Genomic DNA, 26,919 nt, shown 5'->3' with positions numbered 1-26,919 from the left:
TTGCCTCTGTTCTTTATCTGTTGCTATTTGACATATGATTTTGTTTTTGTACTCGATCACAGCCTAACTGAAGTCAGAATATGCAGATGGATAGAAATTGCACTTGCTTGCACATTTTAACTTCAAGTAGTTTTTTTCATGCTGTAATTAAATTCAACCACACCTAGAAAGGCAGTTTGTCAAAGCCCCCTGAGAAAACAAACAAAGCATTTCCTCTCTCTTTCGTGTTTGCCTCATTCCCAAAGGGCAATTGATTTGGATTACGATCTAAGGACAGCAGTAATGTTATTCAACAATAACAGAACCTGGGCATTAGCTTTGTACTTCATGCCTTTATAGAAAACAAACACATTGATGGGAATCACCTGTAAATGCAAGGACGGGAACAAAAACTGGACTTTTAATGTTTTTTTGTTGTGCTTTTTATTCAGTTTACTGAATATTTGTGCGATTGTGTGCCAACAGCTAATGTGGAAGAAAGAGAGAGAGAGACAAAGAGAGGAGGAGATAGTGAGTTGGATGAATGCTGTGATACTCATTAAACCATTAGACGGAGTAACAGCTGGACACCCACAACCATCTGCAGCATGTTTCCTCTCTAAACAAGACTGTTTAACCTGATCTCTCTCACATACACAACAGCACACAAACAAAAATTGCACAGACTCTTAATACTCTCTCATTCATACACCAATCTGCCTGTACCTTTTTCTTTTCCACACACAGACTGATCTCACTCTCTATCACACACACACACACACACACACGCACACACACTGAACCTTCTCGCCCCCACAAGTCCTTAATTTTCCAGCTGTGTAGGCAAGCAGCAGTGGGCAGTTTGTCCCCCTGACAAGGGTCACCGACCCAGGGGGAGAGAGCTCTGTGTCTCTCCCACGGCTCCCTGGATGACTGGAGTGCAGGCAGCGAGATAAACACTTGAAGAAGGGAAAGGGGAGGGAGAGGGCTGACAGGGAGTAAGGGAGATTTGGAGGGAGGGAGGGCGGAGGAAATAGAGCGCAGATGGGTGGGATTGAGGGAGGGTGGCACACCGAGCGGGGAAATGAGAGAGCGTGATGAGGAGAGGAAGGTGAGTGGGAGGAGGAAGGGAAGGATGGAGCTGGGTGACACAGGCAAGCTTGAAGGGTGGAGGTGAGGATGAGAGCGGGGTATCGCAGTGTTAGGGGGGTGGTCCAGTGAACCACAGCGTGATGGATCACGATGTTAGCGGATAAGATGAGTGTTGAGAGGGGGCAGGCTTGGCTTGTCGAGATCAGCTTTTGTCAGAAAGCAACACACACACACACACATAGACACAGTCATTCCAACACCAAGGTAAGACAAGGAACAGAAGAGTTGAAGGGCTATTTTTTTAAGCTTATCTAAGAAAAAAGGGTGAGTGGGAAAAAGGCAGAACGAAAGAAAGGGAGAGAAAGACCAACCTTGCATAGTCCTTTTTCAATTATGTAGCACCGTGAAAGGCAATTTATATGTCTCACACACTATGGGGATCCCAGGATTTCAACCTGCCTCTCATGCAGCTGCACTCCATTGCTCAAGAAAGTGCCCCACATGCAGTTTCACTCCGTTCTGTCTTTCTGTCTCTCTCTAACACACACACACTAACATACATGAACACACACAAACACGTACACACATAGATCACTGACCCGACAAAGGTGGGAGCCTTTTTCAATTTAGGTTTTCATTCTGTTCGGTCCAGAGTGATGCATTGCAGCAGGTTATTGCTCCTTACACATTTTCCCCTCAACCTTGACTTGGCCACCGTGACATCTCTGTTGTAGTAAGCTTTGGTGAAAGGCAATTAAGACACTGAATGGGGTTAGTGCAATGTTATCACTTGAGCAATGGATAGAAAAATATTTTTTTGATACCAGGTGTTGCATAGTTCATCTTCACACAGATAATGGATTTCACAGTTTGGTTATTGCTATATAGAAATTGACTATTCGAAGTGTAAGGGGAATTTGATTATACCCTTATTTGAATCGTACATTTCATACTTGAGATGTGCAAGGTAGCAGCTTTGTGAATGGTACATCTGCTTATGTCGTTTGTACCTCAAAGACTGACTGATCAAATGTCCTCAATCTCTCTGTCTTCTGTTTAAAGCTGTATTTGAGCACTCCACAAAGACTTACATCGGAAGGCCAGCTGATCTCTGGCTTTCGTGTACATTCTGCTTCAACATCAGAAGAAATAACTTCTCAGTGGCCTGAATTTGTCATTCAAAAACCCTCATGGAAAGAAAATAAACCATACTCCAGTTGTTACATTTATATGAATCTATCAGAACAAGTTGGTACCAAAAAGTTAGTTGGCTCTGTAAAGTGTTCTTTTGCTTTGGACATTTTAGTTGTGGAACAAGAGAGATTGTGGCTAAAAAGATGAAGTGGAAAATGCTAGTAAGTGTTTGAACTAATTGATTCTACGAGCCTGGCATGCAAGTATTCTCTGTGTTTCTGCTTTGTTCTAGTGAAGAGATTTACCGCCATCACATGATACCCCAAAATATCCATCCTTTAATTATAAGACGCTTTCAGTGGAGTATTAATTAACTTGGCCAAATCTCTCTGACCATGACATCAGGTTCTCATCTGTTTCTCGTTGATTACCTGGACACAGCTCAACTAAATCCCTCCCTTTTGTTATTCTTTTTTCCAAGCTCACTTGTTACAAACCCCTGTGGTTTTAAATTATGCAAATAGTGTCTGCGTCTGAGCCATGTTTAGGGCCGCTTTTCTCAGCCCAGACTAATCCATCCAATTACAGGAGCAAAGAGTTTGATGTCATTTGTGAGCACTCCTTTCATCACATAGGTGCGTGTCAACCTAGGACAGCAAGTTTAGTTTACAAACTGATGTCCAAATTATCTCCTTAGAGGATAAACCCAAGTCAGACCAAAGAGGTGCTAAACTCTTAACTATATATGTCTTCAACAAGCAAATAAAAGAAGAGAACACAAAATTAGCAAGTCAGGGGGGCTTAATCCAACCAAATTTGTTCATGCTCACAAATTAAAAGGCCTCCTGCGGTGACCTCATCTCTTTATGTAAAACCCATCCAGATGCTGCACAGTCCCATAGCCTCAGTTGGTCCCACAGTAGCAGCTGATGTTGTTGTTGAAATTGCCGCAGTCCCTGAATATAAATCACCAATTGTACTTCACTGAAAAACATCAAGTATCAGTATTCAAGTGGCTATGTCTTGCGGTTGCGGAATTGTGTTTCTACTGTTGCTATTTATTATTAGAGTTGAGATTATGTTGTCTCCTGAGCTGTAGTCAATACACACCTTCATCAACATCTATAGTGTGTTTAGTCATCTGGCACTCATAAACAGTGAGCTATCTAAATATGTCTAACCATTTTTTTGCAAAACTTAAATGGAAAAAAAGATGACAAGAGCTTATTCCAATTTTGTTCATTTAGTTCTGTTTATGTTTCCCTTTAGACACACTAAAATTCCAGTTTGCTTCATTGTCTTTGTTATTGCCTGACTGTTGGCCCACGTTCTTTGCACAAAAATTGTCACTATTGCCGAAGAAAATAGCGTTCAGGTTATTTTCTTTATGTGCTTTCAGTTTTATTGTAATTCAAGTAGGGACCTTCAACTTCACACTAAGAGAATGTATTGTTTGGTACACCTTTTTTTTTTTTGACTGGTGGAGTGGAAAATAGTACACCATCACAAAACAACAAGAAATATTACAGCTGGAGACTCTGAGATGCCATGTCTCTCTCCATCCGTTCTGCCTCAATGTGAAGCCATGGGGTTTTTATTGTCCTAGTTGTCAGCAACATTGCCCACTTGCAATAAGCGCCACAACAGTACTTGATCTTGTCACAAAGCTTTCACCCATTACAAAAGGTGCCTTCGCTCTGGGGTGTCGTTTAGCTCAGTTGGTAGAGCAGCCGCCCCGTGTACGAAAGCTCAGTCCTTGCCACGGCAGCCCAGGGTTCAAATCTGACCTGTGGCTCTTTCCCGCAAGTCATTCCCCATCTCCCTCATTCCTGTCACTCCTCAGCTGACTATCGAAAATAAAGCTTGAAAAGGCCAAAAAAAGGTGCCTTTGCTCTAGAAGCAGTGGAATGACTGAAAACCAAGAAGGGGGAGATGGTGAGAATAAAGGGAAGAAAGGAAGAATATACATTACAGTAAATACAGGACAGATAACTAGAGAAGAGTAACTTGAAAGGTTGTACAGAAGTATGTGTTAGTGTCATCCCCTAGCTGTCTCCTGCTGTGCACTGCTGCAGGAGGTTATAAGGAGCCAACTGATGTTACCGCAGAGCTCCTCCTGTGTGCTTTTTCCAAGGCAGTTATGGAATTATTATAATCCATTTTCAGGGTGCACTGGAAGACTCGTGCCGTGTGGTGGGCTCTAAACTGAGATTAGATTCGCAGCATGATATCGAGGCACCTCTGTGCGTGTCAGTGTTGATGGGTTGTTAGCAGGGTCTCATTTTAGGGGCCAACCCCTTTCAAGGATGTGATGCACAATGGTGTGGCCTTCAGAGGACTCAGACTTGTAAGATCATCCTTTGTGAGTTACTCATAGAGACCAAAACGGTGCATTTGTGCAAGTCTTTGTCTATCTGCTGAGATACATTGGCTATTTTCCCCAAAGTTGGGCACAGAAAGGCCACATATGCAGGTGCCTTTAGAATGGTGCAGTCTTGTCAACACACTATAATGCATTTGTTCTTAAAAAAAAAGCCCCTGAATTGAGACACAGCAAATAGGTGAGTGTGCATACCTAATGTACAAGGCTCTGAAAGTTTATCGGTTTCAGTGTGCATTCATGATATCTGCGTTAGTGTATAAGGATACTTGCCTGTGGCTCCCAGCTTGCCTTGGGCCATCCAGTGGTGTTTAAATCTGTGTATCATCTGTCATTTAGCCTTCTATCCCTGTGGCTCTAAGAAGCCTTTTGCTTCCTCAGTGCTTGCCGCCCCACAATACTTTTCAGTACAATAACTCCGACAAGCTAACAGGATCACATAACGTAGTATGACTATTGCGAACACCAACAGTGGAATTTGCTTTGTTGTTCTGCCTTCCTGTATCTGCACTTCAAAATGTTTTGATTTCCACCCGCCTGTCTATGTTTGTGTGACTCAAGCTCTCGTCTTTGTCCCTCTCTCCTCTCTTTCATCTGCTCTCTATTTTTCTGTTTCTTTCTGAGGCTGAATGAAAAGTTGACTTTTTTAAATTGTATTAAACTTCCTTGCTTCTTAACTCTCTTAAATTCTTATATGTGGTGCATGTCAGATGGCCCCCATCCAGCAGAATATCCCAGGTAGTATTTCAGAAAATGCTGACTTTTCAATATTAAGAAATACACCGTGAGAGGTGCCCTCGGTACACTAAAGTTAAAGGGAAATCTTTCTAACTTAGCGCTACTAAAACTGCCACATCTTTGGACCGTTTTTGACAAAGCTACACAAGATGTATCTTCGTACTGTTTTTTTCTGTTGAAAAAAATAACAGTAATTGGCCTTTTTTTTCTTTTTTCAAAGATAACGTCTATTTTACTAAAAAAATATATATTATACTGATACATACCATCACTATAGCTGAATGATGATGTTAATGGATCTTCTCACAGTAGGATCTGTCATGTGTTATTCATACTTGTGTATAAAAACATCACATCCACCTTACACATGTATGCATAAAGACATAATAAAGATATTAGATGACGTAAGACAGTTGTGCTCGAGTATTCATATAAGATTTCAGGTTCGTCCTTAGGAAACTTTAAGCTCTTTCTGAATGCTAGCTTTGTGCATCGCTTTCAACATTTAAATAATTGTAGCCATCTGCATGTTTGTCAGTGCAAAATCTGAGTAGTTTTACAAACGTTAAGACAGTCTGTATTTATTCTCAGCAGGAATGCATAGCCTTAATGCCATTAGATCAATTGTTAGTCATTCTGCAGGAATGATATAAATTTGGTTGACCAGCATCTTACTTTCTCAGACAGTTTGATTGAAGAATCCCTGTTTTTCTTCCAGGGAGCGATAGCTTAACTGTGCAGATTGCCGTTAGAAGGTGGTGATGAATTGCAAAAGGCAGAGAATTGAAATACTGCTCTCTCTTTCTCCCTCTCTTGGTGGTTAGTTGTGGTCGCTGGTGGGATTTAGTTTTTGTAGAGTTTCAGGGAAGAGGAGGCTGGCAGGGCAGACAATCATGCCCACATTGTCACCCCCAAGGCCCCATGCTTCATCTCAATAAGCCCCTGTCTTCCTCCAGCTCCAGAGCCATTGGAAATAGCATTTGGGATTTGTGCAGGTGTGTGTGTGTCTGTGTGTCTGTGTGTGTCTGTGCGTGCACGCCTGCCTGCGCTTGCACGTGTATGTGTCTGTTCACTTATAAAAACAACAAACATTTCAGGGATTTCAGCCAAAGTGAGAGGTCATGTTTCATACTGTCAGATGGACTCCGGGAGAAGAGAGAAAGCTGAAAAAGAAAAATGCAGCGCTGTAAAGAGAGAGACAAATAAAGTGTAAGACTTAAGACATATAATGAGACAGGGAAGTAAAGAAAAAAAAGAGCAGAAACTGGAAATGGATGTGTGCAGTGCAGTTGGGTTGGCGTTTCCCATTGTGCTAGATTAGCCTTTCTCTCCAGTACTCTGCTCCTTACTGCAGGGAAGGGAAACAAAAAAAAAGGGAAGATGCAGAGTTCAAGGAGAGAGAAGGCGAGGCATACACAGTAGGAACTGCCATATAAGCTTTGAACTTTTTCTTAACCTGTTTCCTGAATTTTTTTCATGTACTTGCAGCTCAATACAGCGGAATTCATGAGGCTTTATTGGTGTGGGGGTTACATAAGAGTAGTAGTGTAAGTTGCCACAGAGTGCAATTACAATGAGAATTCAATAGAAAAAGAAAAAAAGCGGGGAGCATCCATTGTGTGTTGCTGTGCCTTGTTAGTAAGGAATCTGCTGTCTTCAGCTCCCAGACCCCTCCACTGTAATTTAATATCAGTATTTCTCTTTTCTTATATTACCCCTTAGTCCAATTATTGTATACTCTCCTTCTACCTCTGTCTCTCTCTCGACCCCTGATATGATTTCTGTTTACTGCCCACAATCATGAAGGTCAGCAAAAATACTTTCCCAAAATACTAAATCTGTCTACTGTATGTGAATGAATATTTCTAACATTCTACTGCACAGTGTGCATCCATTTTGCCATATGTCTTTATGCATACTGCACACCCACCATGGCCTCTGTCATGGCAAAAAAAACAAAAACATGACATGTTACCGCAAGTTTAATGCCATGACAGAGGCTGTGTTTCTCCCACATGACCACAGAATCTCCCCTTACCACCTTACTGTTGGAGGTGGCAGTGCTGATATGTGTGCTATGGATAGTTTGCTGCAGTGTTCATGTTTGACAAGTGCATCACAGCTTGTGACAGCCAATTATACCTTTCCTTGGAGATCTCAAGACAGGATTCAGTAAGCTGGCAAAATAAAACGGCAATAAACCAGGAAGATATGTTGGTATGCAAGTTAAAAAGCTTCTAAAACATGTGAAAAAATAATATTTATCCACAAAGACAAAGCTACAACATGAACTAAGTTACATGTGTTTTAGATAGATAAAAAATAAGCACAACAAACAATTGTTATGAATCACTATTGGAATATTTCAAGCAATTGCTAAAAATCAATGCTCCTTACCATACTACAGCTGGAAGAACTGTTTGGTTTGCATTAGCAAAAACTACAACAACCAGTACATAAAACTGCAAATATACTGTATAAATTTGCTTCATACTTTTATCAGCGGGCATTCTGGGGGTCGGATGGGGAGATGAGATAGTTGATGATCACTAAATATCCCCCTTTTTCTAATTTGAATGATGTACACGGTTCTCAGCACAGAAACATGAAAATGATCTGTTCATATCGCTTCAACTTGAATGATCTGAAATGTTTTATTTTATTTTCAAGATGAACAGAGTCTGTGTGGCTGTTTCAAGGATAAGCCACGCAGCTAATTATTTGAAATGAACCCCCCATTCATTCTCCATCTGCTGACACTCTGTCAATAACCATTTACACTGTTTAATTCTGTCACTGTCAACTTTGTGCCCCAGTGTCCATCTCATGACTGCATTCATCTGCTTGTGTCGACGTACATGTGTTCATACATGTACGCTTGGATTAAAAAGATTTCAGGAGGTGATATTGCGCTGACAGGGTACCCAAGGAGAGCCCTCTTCCCTAATGAATGTAGCCTATCACTCATCAGCTATAATCTTCCTGGGAATCATATCCCTGGAATGACCTCCAGGAATTATGGCTGAGGCTTTGCCAGGAATGTCAGAGCTTCGGGACAACTACCCTTTAGCAGCCAGTGATCATGCTCCAACAAGCAATCATTCCTGACCCCTCGTCTCGTATTTCCCTGAAGCGCTCAGAGAATTACATTTTCATTTTGCTGCGGGCAACTTGATGCATTGCTGTAATCCACCAAGTGGCTGAAGTACATTCCATGCAAGGATAGAGCTGAGGCAGTACCAGAACTGCTAATGTCATAAAAGCATGATTGGAGACTGAATGTGGTCTATCAATACACTGAGGTTCAGCATGTGGACAGAAGGACAGTGCTGTATATCATGCATGTCTTTTCATAATACCTTCCTGCAGGAGACTGTGTTTACAAATTTTAAACACATGTTGTACTAATGCACTTTTTTGATCATGCAAGAAAGTGCACTGCTTAATTTGTATTACAAAATATGTATAAAATGTGCCTCTTTATACAGTTTTACACCATGTTGACAAGGCTGTTAACTAGACCTGAAACTTACTAACTAGTAGACTTTTTTTTACAAGATGAAGTAACATTCAGAAGAAATGCTACTTTTTAATTACTATGTTATTTAGGATGAAATTTAAGTGGTCTGTTTAAACACTGGAATAGTGTCTCCAAGAAAACAAGAAGTCTGTTGTATTAGCCACTAATGTTGTCTACAGTGAACAGTGAGGGAGAGACTGGATATCGAAAAAGACTGTGAGGCAGAAAGTCAAAGTAGATAATTGGAGGCATGCATGGATGTGCAAGGTTACAGCTGAGCTACTATGCACTAATAAGTGCACATACTGCAGTCATGACAGCCCTAACTAAGTCAAACTTCAACAAGGAATCATAAATTGACAGCTTTTGACATGTTTTGATTTAGTTTTTTGCCCCATTGTTGTTTATTTTTCAGGATAGTAGTTTCATAAATCTCAGTGTGTCTGCATATGGGGGTACATGTACCCATTCGTACACACGTCTACCTACGTGTATATCCATGCTAATATTATGCTCACTGTGTTATTCATGTAAATATAGCCCAAGTACTAAGTGACATGAACGTTTGTTCTGTCAGTCATTACAGCATTTGAATGACAGCTGTTTATGGAGTCGTGACTCTGCTTCCTGGAGTTGATATATGTGACCCCCGAGTAAAGACAATCCCCCTCCAGCTCTAAACTAAACACACGTACAGAAATAGATGCGATGCCTTGAAATTCCTGTTTTTGTGAAGTGTGGGCAGGTGATTCTTCTGTCCTTTTATCCTCTCCTACTTAAAGAGACGATTCAGTGCAGAAATAATAGGGAGAAGGTTGAGGCATTATAAGATAATGATTATGTTGTGCAACTGATGTTGGCAACACGCTGTCTCCTGTGTGTTTACATTAATCAGCCCATTTATATGGTCATGCCCAAGACTGCATCTGATACATGTGTGCATTATGGCACATGTATGTATAAGTGTGAGCTTGCATGTGTGCAAGTATCATCCCTCGGGGAAGGTCAGGGACATTAGTAAGATCGGTAAAGCGGTCTTGTTCATTTTATTAACTGTCTTCCTGATTACATCTTGCCCTGGGGTATGCTGCCTCCATTAGCCAGGTCAAAGCATGATTACACCAGAATAGATTAGCGTTCTATTTTCTTCACTTAGAAACCACTGCAGATGAGTTAGACCTTGGATACTCTAAGGTGAAATATATATATATAATAGAGAGTAACTGCGCTGTGGATTTTGGAAAAGAAAGCATATGTGAAAGTCAAAGGATTAACCTTAGACCTAGTCGCATTTTGATGAGAGTTTTTGTTGGGTTTTTTTTTCAATCTGTGTCTGTGAAATTGGCAGTCTTGTCCTGCAGCAAAGAATATAAAGGTTATTTTGCTTGTGATTTAAAGGTTAAACCACATGTATGTTGGTTTCAAAAGTAGCTATCAAAGGATAATTTAAATGCCTGAAAGATAGCACAGCATCTTTTAAAAATAACACATATGGAAGTGTCTCTAGATAATACCAGCCTTCTGTCTGTTAATTTCGAAATTGGTTACATGGTAAGTAAAGACAGAAAAGGTTTCTCTCAAAGAATGATATATTAGAAAAGTACTGAGGTCTGCCCATGGCATATTCTCATCCTGAAGCTGCCCAACATGCCTCTTGTTAAAAATGAACTAATCCCCCACTGGCGATTGTCTCTATTGGCTAAAATGTTGAAGTTTGGATTGATAGGTACTGTCAGGCCTCTACATGCTGTGCGCCAATGGGGATTTCCCGGCTTGAATTTTAGATGGACGGATACATGTGACATTTCTAAACTCAATTTTCAATTATGTACGCACTGTCCTCTCCAGCTGCCTACAGTGAGCCCTGATAACTGTCTGACAGCTCCAACAAATGATGAAGGCCTGTCTTGAAATGATTGAAGTGTATTCATCATTTGCTCTCCTCTGCAGCAAGACAGGACCTGCAAACTTTGCCTCAATCATACTGGCCCTCATTAACTGGCACAGCTTCACGCACCCACACACACACATTTACACACTCTCAAAGCACTTAATACACTACGTACTTGCTACAGTACCTTCCAGTGATTAATAATAGGTACGCACACTTTTATGCTCTGAAGATGTTTAAATCTCCAGACAAAAATAACCATAATAGATCGTTCATGTGTTTCAGAACCATCGAAACTTTATGCAGTGGTTTAAAAAACAAACACACTTTGCTGTTGACAAAGTGAACATTCCTAAAAGAAAAACCCATTAAACTTAACGTGCTTACTCATAAATGAATACTAATGCCTCTAGCACTCACATAAGGGTATACGCAAAGATCACCTGCAGCCATGTCGGGGCAGCTGTGGCTCAGGAGGTAGAAGGGATCATCCACTAATCTGTAGTTCGATCCTTGGCTCCTCCAGTCTGCATGTCAGAGTGACCTTGAGCAAGAGACTGAACCCCAAAATGAGTATGAAAACCCAATAACTGATGAGTAGTTGGCGCCTTGCATGACAGCCAATGCTTGCAGTGTATGTATGTATGTGTTAATGAGATAGAAAGGCACTGTAAGTATTTAGTCAATAAAATTAAAATTTAGATTTATTTTGCTACTACTGTTATGGAATGTTCTATCCTTAGGTAACACGAGGTCACGTGTAGGCCTTGAGGTCCTCGGCAGTATTAATTGTTTGTCTTTGACTAGGTGCCACCATATCTCAACACTGTGGTGTCCAGGGTCGAAGAGACCTATTGCTGCCTTCCTAGTCATAATAGATAGCTTGTTGTTGACGTTCCAATCTGTGTAAACAGACATTTGTGTCTCCAGACTAGAATATGTTGACAATAACACCTCCATGAGTAAAACTAATTCTGGGCGTATAGTATTTGTGGTGTTATCTTGGGGTTTAAAGTCTATCCACCAGCATGAGTTGGGCAGAATGTGATACCAACTCAGGCACTTCTGATCTCCTTGGCCAAGCGTCAATAAATAATACAGCATAAGACATCAGAGGCTCCTGAACACTTTCTTCCTTCCTGACCATTGACCATTGACTTCAGCAATCTACACTACACTACAATAGCAATACAATACAATAGCTTTACCACAGAGCTTTAAAAGTTTAGAATTGTAAACACACATTTCTGCCTCTCTCGCACATGTACAATACACACAAAAATACAGTTACACAGTTGCATATTTACAGTTACACAGTTGCATATTTACAGTTACATCATTCGCAGAAGTTTGTCTCAGGCCAGTCAGCAGAACACAAAATATAAGAGAAAAGATTGCTCAGTAATAAAAAATAAAAATAAAAAACACGTGCTCATTACACACATTCAGACTAAAACTAAGTTTTCAAACTTTCAAACTCCCAGTTCCTAACTCACTCCTTCTCATATCCCATTATCATCCTGCATGTATCCTCATGTAAACTCTTGAAGACCCTTCCACTGGCACATCCAATGAGTGTTCCACTGATCTCTCAGACACTCTGTGCATTGGAGCTGTCAAACTAAAACCAAAGCTTGTGTGCTGCCCCCAGCCAACACAGCAACCAAACAGGGAAATTGGACAGAGAGCGAAAAGTTTCCTAATTACGGAACATAGCACATCATTAAGACTCTGTAATGAGCTTCCAGTAGCCAGGTGCAGCCTCACCTGTCAACTATGTCCTCATTACTAATGTGGTCATCATGTTCCCCAGGACATCATGGACAGGTTATTAGGGGATGATGGGCAGATGGGGATACCAGTAAAGTATAACTACACACATCTGAAAATAAATTGGCAATTCATTGCAAAATGCTTCAGGTTTATATCTAAATTCAACATAACTTATTAAGTAGCATCGATACAAGCATAAATACAATGCTTTCTACAGTGTGTTTGATTTATTTAACTGCCTTCATGTTTTGTGTGAAACACTGTTGAAGGGTTTTGAATGTTATGTTTTTAGACTATAATTGCCTGTGTTTGTAAATCACACCTCATATATTTGACAACTATGTGTAGCACTCAATTAATTCTTAATTGCAAGTTAAACATAAGTTTATAGGTCTGTTAATGGCTTCATGCTAATTTTTTCACTAAACATGTGATTCTTTTCCCTGTTCATTTACTGCGGAATGTGTGGTAACGACACCTAAAATTAAAAACACACATTACACATTGTCAGTCGCGTGACGTGCTTTCAGTGGTTTTGATTTACAGCTGGTGTTATTTCAAAGAACTCTCTAGTTCACATGTCTGAAGTGTTATACATGTGAAGGGTTATAATGGGGATTCTTGTGAATTTTGAAGGCATGGAACATCATTAAAACAAGATGCACTTCTGCTGCCTAATGTCCCGACCTAATCACCATGATGTATTAAACATATTCATATTATTATATTCTGTTACTGATTCTATTCGCCATGCCAATTAATGCATTAATAAATATTTATACACAACTTATTTGTCTGCACATAACGCCTGGATGGCATTATTATGAGCTCTGCATCTTTAAACATTAACCATTACAGCAGTTTCAGCAGTATCCTCAGTTATTCCTCATTAACATGCAGATTTATGCATTTATGGAAGGTCTTCTAAAATCTATTGGGAAACATCTGAAGCAAATTTGAGAGTATGAGTTACTATGTTCATAAGAATGTGTGTGCTCTGAGAGACATGAAATAATAAAGATAAATGTATATAAAGTCACAGATCACGAATCACTGTCACAATAAATCAAGCTGAGTGCCCTTATATATGGACACAGAGTATTCTAGATAGAATATATGACCAGAACCCAGACAAGGTCTCCCCTAGATCGAGGTTTAATAAGCAGTTTATATCCATCAGCGTGTTTCAGTCACATCTGTCCTTTTATACATGCTTTATTTAAAAAGTAAACTGTGATAAATTGTTGACTGATTTTACAAACATCATAAAAACGTCAATAAACACTCACAGGATGCAGGACTCCATATTGGATTGAAATCAGCCCAACGAGCCTTATCCTATGCCTTTAGAAAAACTTGATGCACTCGAGACACATTTTTATTAAATACATATTTTCATCTTAAAAGCTGCCTCAAGGGACTGAACTTTTTAATGCCCACTTAACAGATGCTTACATGCATGCATTACTTGTATTGTTTCTTTTGAACATTCATTTTGTTTTTTATTTTGCATGTTTCATTTCTTTGTGTCTCTGGAGAGCAGAGAGAAAGTATTTAAAAGGAAGACAATTTGAAAAATGTTTTCTTTAGGGATTGTTTTGTTTGTTTTGTTACACATGCTCTGTAATGTTGGCATCCTTTAATTTTGTGCATGAATTTAGATTTATGTGCTGTAGTCGTGCTTTTGACAAAAGACTTACCATATGCTTTGTTCGGTGGACACAAGCACACTTTGTCCGGGGCAGGTAGAGTAGGTAGAGTAGAGGAGAGATAGACAAAGGACCAGACATGCAAATGTGGAGTTCTAGCCTAAAGTATTGCCTCCCAGAGAACAGAGAGGCAGGGAACGGTGGCAAGGGCAAGTGTGAAATTCTTAAAGAAACAGAATGTGAAGTTTAGTAAAAAAAAAAAAAAAAAAAAAAAATTAAAAAAGTTGTAGACTTGGCAAAGGAGATGAGGCTGAAAGATAGAAGAAAAACAGGAGAGGAAAGAAGGGGGGGCGGGGGTTAGAGAGTGAGAGAAAAGAGAAAGGAAGGCGGCAGCTGCAGTCAACCTTTACAGAAATCAATAACTCAAGCTAAGATGGAGACGGCAGGGCAGTGAGGGGAAAGAAGGAAAGGGGTATCGGAGAGATGGGGAGACGGGAATACCAAGGGGAGGAAAAAAGCAGCGAGAGAGCGGACACAGCTGAAAACAGTGTGTACAAGAGGTAGAATAAGATAGAGAAGGTTGCTGGGTCTTTGTGTTCTTAGGGAGAAGCCCAGCGGGTTAGTGTCTAGACCGGTGAGGTCAGCCTCTTCACCTGCAGATTGACTGCAAACAAAGAGCAGGGTAGAAATGAAGCAGAAGAGAAGAATGTAACAGAATGGATGAGAGAGGGGGGTCACAGGTTACTCTTTGTTCTCCTTTGAAAGACACCATGTATATCCCTGAAATGGCTGCTGTCTAAAGCCACCTCAACTTTATTCTTTTTTTGTTCTCTCAAAGCTGTGGTTCTCATCAGCTTAGACGGTCATAAATGCTTGCAAGAAATCGTCAAGGCTTATGCAATGATGAAATCCTCCAAACATAATACACTTCACAAGACAATTTTGATAGTGTAGAGTGTTGGTGATTGTCATTCAGACTTGTATAGCGACATATTGCCAAGGTTAAGCCTTCCAAGTGTTTAAATCAGCACTGTGAGGGAATAAAGCAAAAGAGAGTATGACACAAGTGCAGACTGGAATCAGCTCTTCCTAATAGTTGCTGATAATGTGTCTTTCTCCATCGTTCTCACTCATGATACATTTTAGCCAGGAAGTATTGCAAATACACAACATCACACATTCACATCCAATCTCCACGTCACTGTTCTGGCCTCTGGATGTCCAAGTCTGTGAGGTGCTGAATAGCTCACTTTGATCATGTTCGGAAATTAACAGTTTTCGTGTCGTTTTCCCTGCCAGTGTTGTGTACTCTTGTGTTTAGTGCACCACAATTTCCCCCCATGAACAATAAAGTGTAACTAACTGAATGTGACTTGACAGGTATATTGTTTGATCTAGCCATGTGAGAGTATGACAAAAAGTGTAAATGGAAATGGAGTAGCAGTTGTTTGGATAGAGCACAGCTGGACCACAAAAGAGAAAAAGTCAGAACTGAAGAAAAAAAAATGTCTTTAAGAATAAAAGCTTGAAATCTATCATACATCTGACAGCAAAGTGATGATGAACATAGCTCCCAGTTGTCAGTTCGATGCACATCCCCTTCATGGGTAACACAAAGCCAAAACTCAGCAAGAGCTTCTTTGATAATTGATAGATGCTAGAGAGACTTGTTTCTGCTGTATTGTGTTGCATGCCTGCTTGTATGTTTGAGTGTCTTGGATCCTAGACCCCATATCTTAGACCCAAATGCTAAAATGTGATGCGTGAGGGGCTGTAGTGTGATATTAATTCATTTACTGACATTTTTCTTAGAAACTGAGTTAGAGACTGAGACTGAATTTGAGACTTGTATAGTCACCTGTGGGCAAAAAGATGAAAAGTAGCATGAGAATTTGTGGACTAGAAACGCAAACAGCCTTTCATTTACTCCAAATGCAAACTGTTCATTATTCATTGTATTGTATCTGAAAACACCAATATCCTCTGACTAATCATACCAGTTTGTTGTGCTACTGACAGTGCTATATATGCCATTTCATCTTTGTACTTTACATAATCCTAATCCTCTTGAGTTTCTGTTTACTAAGCAGAGTCTTGAATGTCTTGTTGTGTGCCTTGATGAAAATTTTCAAAAAGCTATTAATCCACTAAGGAAATATTAACACTCAGCAAGAGGATGTTTATGGCTGTGTCAACTTTATATGTTTGCTTTTGCAAAATCTGCGCTAAAACCTTTGTGACATCACAGATGTTATGTTTTTCTACAGTATGTATGCCTTCATCACATGCAGGGGGGCTTGTGCTTGAAGAAGCAAATGTGAAAATGTCCATTGCTGACATCTTTGATAAAGCTGAGTAATTATTGGAGCCTTACTTTTCAACCAGAAAGTCTTGGCTTACTGCTCAAGTAACATGCACAGCATGCACTATTTTTGCCCCATTTAACTTCATTAGATACTCCTTAATCGAGAGAGGTAGAAAACATGGTTTGACGGTGACAATTTAGCTTTAACTACAACATGAATCTTCACACTTTAGCTGTGAATTTTCTCACAATTCTCACAGTTCTCTTGTCACCATGCCAAAGACACTTGCTCTCTCTCTCACCCATAATCCCAAAACATCTCTTTCACGACTAATCTTTCGCCTCAGCCATCTCACGTGTCATGTCCTTCCTTTCTCTTTTCTCTCTCTGTTTTTGACTGTGCAATCTGTTTTCTCTTTTCCAGCTGTCTGTTTTCAGAAGTCTCTTTTGTCACTCCACTAGCCTCTCTCTCTCTCTCTCTCTCTCTCTCTGAAATCCCATTTTCTCCCTTTTGCTCTCTTCCTCTTCACCCTTGCCTCTGTGCTGAGTTGTTTATGCCCCGTTCATCCTCCTCTGTAATTATGAGTGTTGTTCACTGTATCCCCATCCATATGACGAGCCTGACGGATATGCAGGGAGATGGATGGTGTGAGTAAAAAAACTGAGTGAAAACGAGTGTGTCTTGGCAGAAGCCATTTTCCTCATGACACATCTGTCCATCGGCCTTGACCTAAGGGGACGCAGCACTAAATCTGACTTATAGTCGTAAACACACAGACATCACACACACACATACTGATTGAGATTACCCTGCGGTAATGATGATTATGCTTGTTTATGGTCTTCAGCCTACAAATTTGTCAGTTACAATGGCTGCCAGAGGTGTGTGTTTTTGTGTGAGCACATTTTCTGCTTAGTTTGTTCTTATGATTGTGTCTACGCACATGCCAACTCTAGTGCATACTTTAGAGTCAGGAAAAAAAAGGGGGTAATTGCAGCAGAGTCGCATTATTGTGCCCTTTATCAAGCAGACAAGCCAATTAGGGACACAACCATTGATATTAATTTTCCCTTCCTCCCCCCTCTCCCCTCTTTCCGAGGTGTTTTTCATTTAATGGCCGAATACACTCTGTGATGACCTGTGAAGAGTTGTAGATGGGTGCAGAGGTATGCAAAGTGAATTTACTAGAGCGTAACATTGTGCTGAACAGCAGGCAGAGGAAGGAGGCTCAGCCTCAGAACTGTCAGGGAGGTGGATCGCATTATGGGTGCTCTCAGGTAGAAATTGTTGAAATAACTCATTATCCTTCCCCGGCCTTTCTGCTGTGTGTGTTCTGATGTAGACAACGGAGATGTGTCGTCTGACATTGCATGCACTGCAGGCAACAGTGAACTCATTTCTGCAGTGTTCTTCTTGAAACCTCCTCCCTCCATCACTAAAATGAAGGATTATAAAATATAATATAGAATAAAATAAAAAACAGATGATAAAGAAAACTATGTTTTACTATTTACTTTCATGATAACACCAATCCATTAGTGGCACTAACGCAGCTGTAGAACTTTTTACAAGACCAACCAACATACAGCATTACAAATCTGTGACAGACTTGAAAGTTTGCATTCTGCTTTTCTCACCAACATACATTGTTTGTATTCATAGGCCTGACAAACATGATGAACGCATTGCCTTCCTTATAAAACATTTACAGAGCAGATCTTCGGAATAATTAAAATTTTACTTTGTTTATGTCTGCGCACTAGCAGTTTTCTGATTTCTTGTCTTTGTTAGTGCATTGCTATATTCCATGGCCAGTTATTGCCACCAATTGTGAATTCTAGCTCAAAGTGTTTTACAACCAAGAAATGACATGCACCGTGCTTCACATAAAGAAGACATAGAATGAAAATGTAGGCAGGGATAGAAATCCATAATTAATAGAAAATAAGATGGATAATAAAAGCTACTTTATAATAATGGTAAAAATATGATTAAAAAATGAAAAAGTGCATAACATGCAGTGAGAAATAAAACCCATTTTAAAAGAAGTACAGTGGTGCATAAGCAAAAAAGAAGAGTTTCAGCCTCAGGAAAGGCATTACTACTTAAAGGCTAAAGTGAAGAGATAGTTTTTAGCTTTTTTTTAAGAATAATTAGTGAGTTGGCTTCCCTGATATCTATAAGTAGTATGTTTCTTAGCTTTAGGGCATGATTGACAAAGGCTGCATCCCCAATTTTCTTTTAGCTGTTGCTAGGAACCTCTGTTAGACCAGCAGCAGGTCAGCAAGTTTTTGTTAAAGGCTGCATTCAGACAGGATCCGACACTCGGTGAGTTTTTTTCATTAGTTTGAGAGGTGGTCGTCCGGGCAGTCCACACCGCAGGGGTGTCAGCGAAGTGTTTTGGTCGTGGGACATATAGTCAATGACGGTGAGCGAGCACCGACTTCGATATAGCTGATTAATCAGGGAAATATAAAGTTTTTTCCTGATTGTTTCACAGCGGTTACATTCAGCAACCCACAAGCGCCTGATCCTGTCTGAATCCATGCTAAAAGGAAGTAGGCAATGTAGCCTGCTCCTAGCCCATTAAGTCAAATTCAGTCAAAGTGAACTGTTGTAAAAACGCTGGCAGTACAGTGTTGCTGTGCACAAGATACTAATAACTTATTCTTAAAAAGATTGCTTGATAGCGCTACTAGTGGTCAGAAACTTCACAGGCTACCTTTAAGTTACCATAAACCTTATTTCACCCACATTTACTCAACCAAGGGTAAAGAATTACAAGGATTTACAGATCACAGGTTTGATATTTTGGTATGCATCATAGCCCTTTGCAGATAAACCATGAGGGATAGACAGGGAGGGCGGGATGTCTTTCAAATACAACTTCAGATCAGGATCGGGGCAGGGGGAGTTTGCAATTAGCATGGATTAAAGGGCAGATTACAGTGGGACTAATGAGAACATAAAGAGATTAGATGCCAGGAAAGAATTGTGGAGACATGGGATAGACAGATATGGAGCACAGGGAGAGAGAGAAAGGCAAGTGAGACCAACTGATATGAGAATGCAAGGAAAAGGTGTGCAAGGCAGATATGAAAGAGAGAGAGGGCAAAAAAAAAAAGCCTGGCAGAGCAAGAGATCCACGAGAGCAGAGAGAAGGTAGAAAGACATAATAGGGAGAGAGATAAAGAGAAAGAGGCCTCTGAGACCAAAAGATATGAGAGAGCAAGGAAAAGGTGGGGAGCACGAAGTAGAGACAGGCCTAAATATGTGGGAGCCTTAGAGATGGAGAAAATGGTGGTGGGGCCAGGAGATAGGAGGGGTTCTCGAAGTAAATTGATGGATAGGTGGCCAGGGAGAAGAGAAAGATTGAGACAATAGAAAAAGACAGGGGAGTTAGGCAAAGACTCTGAGAGAGATTAAAAAAGGAGAAAAAAGGAGAATACACAGACACACATACATATGTATAGACAAACAAAAGGATGGAGACAAAGAAAAAAGCACACACAGATTCTCTTTCTCTTTTTCTCATAAGCACACACACCAACGCACATTGTATTATCCGTAGCTCTCTCTCAAGAGTGAGAGATCCTGGGGTATGGCTAATACGCTTCCCCACAGTCTCCCTTCAAAAACAGAGATGTTAAGAGGATAGGAGGCTAACAAAGACCAGTGGGTGCAGAGTGGAGACTCCGAGCACTCCGCACAACAAACAGAAACACCAACAAACGATGACAACAAAGAACAGAAACTAACAGCAGCCTGACAAAGACGAATTGATCCATGACTTAGTGTAAAATCCCAGGACTTAAAATGTATGTGCACTTGCATGTAGGGGGGCAGTGGGCAATATTCTTGTCTTTGTTCAGAGCCCTTGAGAGAGTGTGCAGGGGCATATAGCGTGCACATTTTTGTTATATCTCCTGATGGGTGTTTTTCAGCAAAGACAGTGTGCTTAAGACTTATTCTTTTTTCTAAATAATATAGTAGCTGCTCTTGTTAGAGGAGACAGAAGAAGAAAAGTATTGATTCACTTTCACACTCTTCAGAGAAAAGATTGCAGAGAGCTGCTTATGCTCTCTCACCTGTGAATGCATGTACCCAATGTGTGTGTTTTTATCTTATAGTACATTTACTGTCTGACAGACACTGTCACTCATGTCTGAGACAGATTTATGAGAAATCCAAATCAAAGGATTATGAATGCCATTTTGGTATTTCAGTTCCAACTTGACCGCCCCTCTTAAAAGCTGTCTTTTTCCAGACGGTGGATATGAGCGACTGAGCATGTCAAGTGCCATTTTGGATCCACTGACCTTTCAGTTCACAGTCTGACTGGCATTGGTGTGATCCCATGATATGAGCTATGTGTGTCCTATGTACTTGTGTTGTGTTGGGTATGAACGCTGTGTACTGCAGAATCAGAAAATCTGTGATAAGCTTGAAGCAACCAACCTTTCCTCCTTTCTGGGATCAAAGAAGAGGCTGCTTCCTACCCTGAAATTTCCACCTTAACCTGGCACAGACCCAACAGCTAATAACATTTTTTACCCAAAGCCAAAGGCGATGTTTTGACATCAAAAATGTATTCAATGCAACAGACCATAAAGACATGGTCTGATGTGCTGCTATATCAGCTGATCAATAAATAATTGCTCAGTGATTCAAAACTTACTCATCACTTTGCTTTGATATAAAGAGCACAAGAGAACCTGATAAATTGTGGACTGTCAAAAGTTCTCTGTTTTATTCTCTGTATTTTCCATAAACCAACTTTCAATTCACGGTCAGCAGGTCACAACACACATCTGGTGCACATGTGTTACGACTAACAAGGCTGAAAATGAACAATAAAAATGACATTCAGTTACAGTTTGTCACTATAAAGACAGCCATCAGGCGGTTCTCTTGCTCTCTCTGTCTTTCCTTGGGGAGTATGAGTCTCTATAATACAGCAGACGAGATTAGGGTGTAGATATTAACGTCTGTAGATAAGAAAGGAGATAGATGATTGAGGGTGTAGGTGTGAGTTCATGCATGTTTTTGTGCATTGCTGAAATAACAGATAGATAAAGCCATCACAATAGTTAGGGATGTGTTGCTGTCCCTGCAGATAGAATAGGAACACAATACGGGCCTTATCATAGTCGTGTGTTTTCTCCCCACAGGTTATCATTTAGCATGTTGATGTTGATGATTTTGCTGTGAGAGTGAAAGGTAGTGATGAGGACAGATGTCAAGCGTAAGATCATAAAAATTATAAGGACAGGAAATTTGAGCTTGGAGTGCTATTTTATTTATTCATCTTTTGAGGTTTAATGGATAATTATGGTTTATTACAACTTGGGTGTTATTTGCATGGTTTTGGATATTGTTTTGCTCTGTCATTACAGTATTTTATTCATCAAAGTAATCGCTGAGACTAGTAGGAATGCTTTAACATTGCTAAAATGAACTTGGCAGGGCAAGAAACATTAGGGGTCCAATGATCAGATGATTAGCCAGTTATCTAAAGAACTTTTCTGGAGGTAAACTCAGGAAATAATAATAAAATCTAATGGTACATGGTATGTGTGTGCATAACTACAGCAAGTTTGCATGATTTAGAAAGATTGTCTGGCTTTTTTTTTCTTTTCCAAATGTTATTGGCTATCCTTTTTAAAAATCTGTATGATGAACCGCTTGTGTTTCTACATTTTCCACATCCGTATACACACATACAGATCCAACTTTAAGGACTGATCATACTCTAGTGGGACTTCTGATAATTACTGTATACCTGCTCTTTACGCTCAGGACTTTTATACACCGAAACACACGCACGACTGTGTATCTCACACCCATGCAAACATGCTGTGGCGCCTCATCTCTGCAGTGCCCTCTCTGGAGCTTTCCATACAAACTCTCTCTCTCTGTATGACTCTCTCTCCCCCCATGTATCTCCATCCATCCATGCTGCTGTTCTCCCATTTCACCTTCCACTTTCTTCCTTACTCTCCACTCCACTGTGGTTTGTTTTGGCAGAGCTTGAACAGAACCACAGAGGAGACTTATACTGGAACAATACATAGCTTCTATTCCACCTGATGCCCTGCTTTTACTTGTATACCTTATCTCCTTTCCTCTCCTCTCCTCTCTTTATGAAAAGGTTTTTCTTTTTAAAGATAATTTTTTGGCCTTTTCAAGCTTTATTTGACAGAGACAGCTGAAGAGTGACAGGAATGTGGGGAGAGAGAGGTGGGGAATGGCCACAGGTCGGATCCGAACCCTGGGCCACTGCGGCAAGGACTGAGCCTCTGTACATGGGGCGGACATTCTACCAACTGAGCCAAACGACACCCCATGAAAAGGCATTTTTAAATGAAAACAGTCATATACTTGCTCCTCACCTGTCTAAAAGCTTAGTGTGTGTGTGGAATGGCAGGGCTAGTAAAAGGCCAAGTAGAAAGTGAAAGAATGAGACTTTGGCCTTCATTCACTCACACGTTGCACTCTGCATTGTCTTGTTTGGCTTGGACACAAGACAGTTTGACTTGTTGTCTTTTCAATGTGACTTTGTGGTCAGACATCACAAGTTTGATCTAGAGGTCCAGGATGTAGGATTTAAGCAAAACACTGGACTAAATTTAAATTGAATATAATATGCATAATTATGTTTCATTAGTGTATAATCACCTAAAAATAAGAACCTGTTACCTTAGAATGAGCCTTTTTATCTACAGACGCAGTGGGTCCTCAGCCCAGTATGGTTAAATTAAACAAATTAGACAATGGAGGCCTTCATGGGTCTGAAAATTTGTGGAACCAAACCTGGAACCAAACCACACTTTAGTCTATTATGTGAAAGCTGTGACCCAAACCCATGACAAACCGAGAAATGCTCATAACGATTTCACATCTGATTGCTAACAATGTAACGTTAGTAGCTTCCTCCTCTCTGCCTCTGTATGACACATGTAATCCATTCTCCTGGCCAAGAAAGGTGGTAAAATACATACATTATGTTTTCTTGTCTTCCTCTCTTGCTGATTGAAACAGCATGGCTAATCCACTCATTATTTCTGTTCAGTTAAGTCCACTTGCTGTCATTTTGACAGATTTGATATCATCTGTGAAGCAGATAAGTCTGACTTCTGCTCTCTGACCCTTCACCTCCTGTGCCGGGGCATTTGCCTGCTTAGGTCATTCAGTACAACCTTGTGGCCACAGGTACACCTCAGCACTTCTATCATGATCAGCGTTGTCTGAAAGCCAGGTCTTCTTAGATTCACACAGACCTTGGACCTGGAGTAATAGAACAGGACACCTACCGGACCTGATTGATTGTATACAACGTGGACCCCAACCTGAATGGGCCCCTCGGTCAGATCCCTGACTTGGGTAGACCCACGAAGACCTTTGGATAGGGTCTTTCACATTTTTCTCACATTTCATGTAGTTTCTCCTTCACGCTAGGATAGGTAGGGTGAGTGGACACCGCTGAATCATGCACACTGGTCCTTTACTCTTATTTTAACATCTTATAGCATATTTGCAATAGAAATAGGTTTGTGAGTTTGGAGGTGTTTGCTACTGGTTCCTTTTCATTCACCATTTTATTCTATCGACTTGTTTTTCTGTCATAGTTATACAAATCCTAGAGGCAACATAACTGCAGCCACGTGCCGTTCAAAAGTGGCTGCAGAGCAGCTTCAAGGACAATGACTTGACACTTACTAATTGGGTTGAGGGGCAAGATGGATGACGTTTTGGGAGGCTGGGGGCTTAGCTTGGTTGGCTGTGGTTAGGGACCTCTCTGACCTATATGTGAAGGTCTTAAACGCAAACTTGTTTCTCACTTGTATAGAAGTGCAACATCACACACACACAGGAGTCCACTCAAAGGGAGAGGATTGGGAAGTCTCTTGAGGAGGCAATGTTAATCCTATTGACAATGACTTGTCTGAACAGCAGCCTGAAGAGAGATGAGGCTAATTCTCTTTATGAGGACAATAAACCCACAGGTCACTAAGGCCAAACACACACACACACAGAATATATACACGTACAGACACATCCGTTGCTTCCTCCTGGAGTTTAGCCCCAGTTCAGAAAATCAAAAGTGTAATAATACAGTATATCACACCTCACAATGCAGTTGTGCTGCATCAAGTCTGCTTCAATCCCCTCCTGTAAAATTTGGCTCTGGAGATTTCATTGTCTCCGATGGAATTTGACAAAGCGATATTGACAATGCAGCTTATTTTCCTGGCATAAGGAGGGAAACGTAATATTGTTTCATTCTCTCTTGCTGTTGTTTTGATGTATTTCCTGGCACCAAAATATTTACACCTATCTCTCTGCCTAGTTACTGCCTCATGCCAGAATATGTTATCCAAGGCAAAGAAAAGAATATTACATTTTTTATTGAAAAGCAGCGATCCTTCACCTTTTATCCACTCATTAAAGCACACACACAAACACTCTCTGACAGGCACACACTTCTGTTGTGCACATCTACGGTTGTGCTCAGTGGTACCTACGTTCACACAAACACCTATATACACACAGTGCAGTAGATAATTGTAAATGCAGCACTGATTAGTGTTTTAATAGATCTTCAGAATCACAGGTGTGATCTGTGGAGTGCGTCTGCCAGTCTCAAAGGCATTTACCATCCAGCTGTGTAAAACATGTTGTGCAAATGAATTACATTCACCATGCAGCTGCTTGCTGTCAATATAAATCACATTAATGCGACAAAAGCCTCAGACAGTTAATGATTTAACAATTAATCACTTGTAATGGGAAGGAGTTTGGACAGTTCAGTAACACAACTTAATTTCCGTCACAAAAGTTTGTCTTTGTCGGTATATTTCTGTGCTGGGAGTATGAGCAGGGACAAAACTGTTCTTTTTCTTAAAAGGAACTTACACATTGTTTTTTTTGTTTGTGTATGTCTGTTTGCTCCCCAGATGGGACCCCTTACACGTGGTGGGTGGGTCGGGGCAGCGAGAAGCATTTCTACTGGGGGGGATCAGGGCCTGGCATCCAGAAATGTGCCTGTGGCATCGACAGGAACTGCACTGACCCCAAGTACGACTGCAACTGTGACGCCGACCACAAACAATGGTAAGACTATCGCATGAAAGGTCAGCAGGAGCACAAACAATTTGTATTGTATTGATTCACTTCTCTCTACAGGTTCAGTTTTGTATTGAGTTCAGCTAAAACGGCAACAGCTGACACTGAAAAGTTTGCACTTGAGTATGCAGCCTCACATGGGAACATTCATATAGCTGAGTCAGCACATCTGTTTATTTCCATCATTCTGCTTAATGCTCCTTTGATTATTCAGCTGTATCCATCCAATTTCAGTTAGACAGGTAATGCAACAGTACATTTGTTTTTGTTTTTTAGAGGTTCTACATATGCTGTATAAAAGAATGAGTTTGCTTCAGTTTCAATTTAAAATGATGGTTAAAGAATTATTGTCTTGTTTTTTTTTACTTAAAATTGTTACTTAAAAAAAACGTAACACTTGAGTGCAATACAAGGCCAATACTATTTATTTCTTCACATGTCTTCCGGTAGATCATAAACTGGTCCGGGACATGTCGCTTTAGCCTTAGTCCTTTAGTTTGTTTTCAACCAGCAAGAGCTGATCAAATTTGCTAAAGAAAGCTGTCATTGTCAGTTGTAAACCACACATGCCTAGTGCTTGAGTGGAAAGCTTAATATGCATAATACTAGTAACTAAAGACTAACTAACTTGAAGACATTTTGGGCTTCTTAACTACTTTGTTAAAAGTTATGGAATAAAGATTATTATTATTATTATTAGCCACAAAGTAGCTTCACTGGAACGATGGACTGAAGAGTTTGCCATACAGTTAGCTCACCCACATATTTTCTCAGCTGGTCAAAAGAACTAATTGTAATTCTGATGTGCCACTGTTTCTAAATTCATCTCAGTTTTAAAAAGAAATTGCAAAGGTCAGTCTGCCTACTAAGTGCCTATTATGTTTTAAAAGTATGTATTCAGTTAGTGCGGTTTTCATTCAGGTGACATTCATATATTAAAATACATCTCTGAATCCCTGCAACAGAGAACAGAACGTCTTGCCTGAAAGACTGCAAACTGATTGTAATGCTATATAAACTGAACCTAATAGTGAAATATATCAAAGCCAAGTAGATTATAATGGCATAGTTTTACTGTAAATCTAAAATTATTGCAAGTCTAATGCTAATGCCTTTGCTGGACAGTCTGATGAGATGTCTAACGTGAACAACTGAAGTGATTGAATGATGAATGCCACCATCAATGATGTGTTTATTTAAGAGGGACGTTTGCCTCCAGCACCAACAGTCTGTATTTCAAAGCTCTTTTAGCCAGCTGATGGATCTTCTCATTAAACCAATTGCATCATTGTCTGTGGATGTGTGCATGTGTGTGCATACTGCATGTTAGC

General features: G+C 40.3%; 1 protein-coding gene across 1 annotated transcript in view; it reads left to right on the top strand.

The window, feature by feature from the left end:
* cntnap2a (contactin associated protein 2a) overlaps window positions 1–26,919 on the top strand; it is a 280,488-nt gene that overhangs the window by 204,268 nt on the left and 49,301 nt on the right. The window contains exon 16 of the mRNA XM_027274194.1: window positions 25,420–25,576. Within this exon, the coding sequence (XP_027129995.1) occupies window positions 25,420–25,576 (157 nt within the window). The remainder of the gene's footprint in view (window positions 1–25,419; window positions 25,577–26,919) is intronic.

The sequence above is a fragment of the Larimichthys crocea genome, chromosome XXIII, assembly GCF_000972845.2.
Source record: "Larimichthys crocea isolate SSNF chromosome XXIII, L_crocea_2.0, whole genome shotgun sequence".
In the NCBI taxonomy this organism is placed as follows: Eukaryota; Metazoa; Chordata; class Actinopteri; family Sciaenidae; genus Larimichthys; species Larimichthys crocea.
The sequence above is the reverse complement of the archived record's forward strand: the minus strand, read 5'-3'. Positions and strand labels throughout refer to the sequence as shown.